The 1,431-nt window shown below is 38.0% G+C and overlaps 1 protein-coding gene across 1 annotated transcript in view; it reads right to left on the bottom strand.

Annotated features, from left to right (window-relative positions):
* LOC108749626 (odorant receptor 4-like) overlaps nt 1–1,345 on the bottom strand; it is a 2,086-nt gene extending 741 nt beyond the window's left edge. The window contains exons 1-2 of the mRNA XM_018488441.1: nt 555–1,345; nt 140–239 (exon numbers count right to left, since the gene is read on the bottom strand). Coding sequence (XP_018343943.1) covers nt 140–239; nt 555–1,345 — 891 coding nt within the window. The remainder of the gene's footprint in view (nt 1–139; nt 240–554) is intronic.
* Nucleotides 1,346–1,431: the final 86 nt, after the last annotated feature.

The following is a 1,431-nucleotide window of genomic DNA, read 5'->3' as shown; positions in this document are numbered from 1 at the left end:
TATATGTTATTATAGTATTTATACTCTCTTCATGCCATTCCTGGAAGAATGCACAAAGTAATAACATTTACAACTACTATAAATATAGTAACGATAGTCAGTCTGTTACATATTCACCTTCCTTAAATTTTAAGCATACCGTAATGGTGTAATATCCTAACATGCACAAGTTGAATGTACACCCGATTAATTCCACAAAACATATCTCACTCATAATTGCCTCCAAATGTGAAAGAAACCTGCAATCGACACATCCAGCAACAGCCGCGACGTTAAAGACATACAATTTTTTTATCCGAATATCTTACAGCCGCGACAGTTGCAATTCTGCAAATATGTCATATTTAGAAAAAAAAGATATAAGGTAATTTTTCCACATATTATAGTTTTTTGGCACTTTTTTCAGACAAAAATTACGAGAAATTATAATATTTTATGAGAAATTAGTTTTAGTTATTCAAGAATCAGTCAAAGTTTATAAAATATACAACCGTATCATTTCTTGTAGACAATTAAAATTTATTTGTATATAATCTTTTAAAATTAGTTTTTACCTCAAGGTTCGCAGGTGATGCTCCACAATGTTCGCCAGTCTCAGCTGAAGGAGATCTTGTTGCTCGATGACGAGTTCTTCGAGACGTAGCATCACTACATTGAGTTGGCCGGATGCATGCATTGCGAAAACCGCGGCGAGACCGCAGGCACCGATCGTGATGTTATTTACCACGATGGTCGAAAGACACTGCAACGCGAGCACGATCTCATATACTGGGCTGAGTCTGGTATCTATGATTTTGTTGAAAGATGGACAAGGTAGGCGACCTGTTTCAATCGTCTTGTTGCCGATTTCCACGGATATTCGTGACATTCCTCTCGCTATGTTATAACAAATAACGCCACCTTGCAGGATGAGCGCGCAAATGCCCGCTATAACACGTCCCACTCTCGCGTTTCGTAGCATTAATTCCCGATCGTGTTCTCTCTTCACCATTCGCCAATCGGTCTCCATATGCTCTATAGACGTGCGTATCCGATTATTATGCTGCAGGAGCGAGAAGTAATTAATTCCACCCATGAGAATATGACTCGTAGGTCCAATAGCCTTGAGTCTCAAACGGAAATCCTTCTCTTCGAATAATATATATAATATAGCAGATATTACGGTAAAAGCTATTAATGAATGACACGTTAATCGCAAGACATTTATTAAAACATTCTTAGTTAAATTTGTTTGTATTTCTGGCCAAGCGCCTATCGATTTCAGAAACCAACGATTTAATTGTAAACTATAATCGTTGTCTCGTCTGTAATCGCTCAAAATGATCTCGCTAGAAACGCGCTTCATAGTCGATTCATACACAACGCGCCAGATACTGATAGAACTACGGGCAATAATCCTACCACTTGGTTTCTCAACGAAGTAGTGGTTAC

The sequence above is a fragment of the Trachymyrmex septentrionalis genome, unplaced genomic scaffold (genome assembly GCF_001594115.1).
Source record: "Trachymyrmex septentrionalis isolate Tsep2-gDNA-1 unplaced genomic scaffold, Tsep1.0 scaffold31, whole genome shotgun sequence".
In the NCBI taxonomy this organism is placed as follows: Eukaryota; Metazoa; Arthropoda; class Insecta; order Hymenoptera; family Formicidae; genus Trachymyrmex; species Trachymyrmex septentrionalis.
The sequence above is the reverse complement of the archived record's forward strand: the minus strand, read 5'-3'. Positions and strand labels throughout refer to the sequence as shown.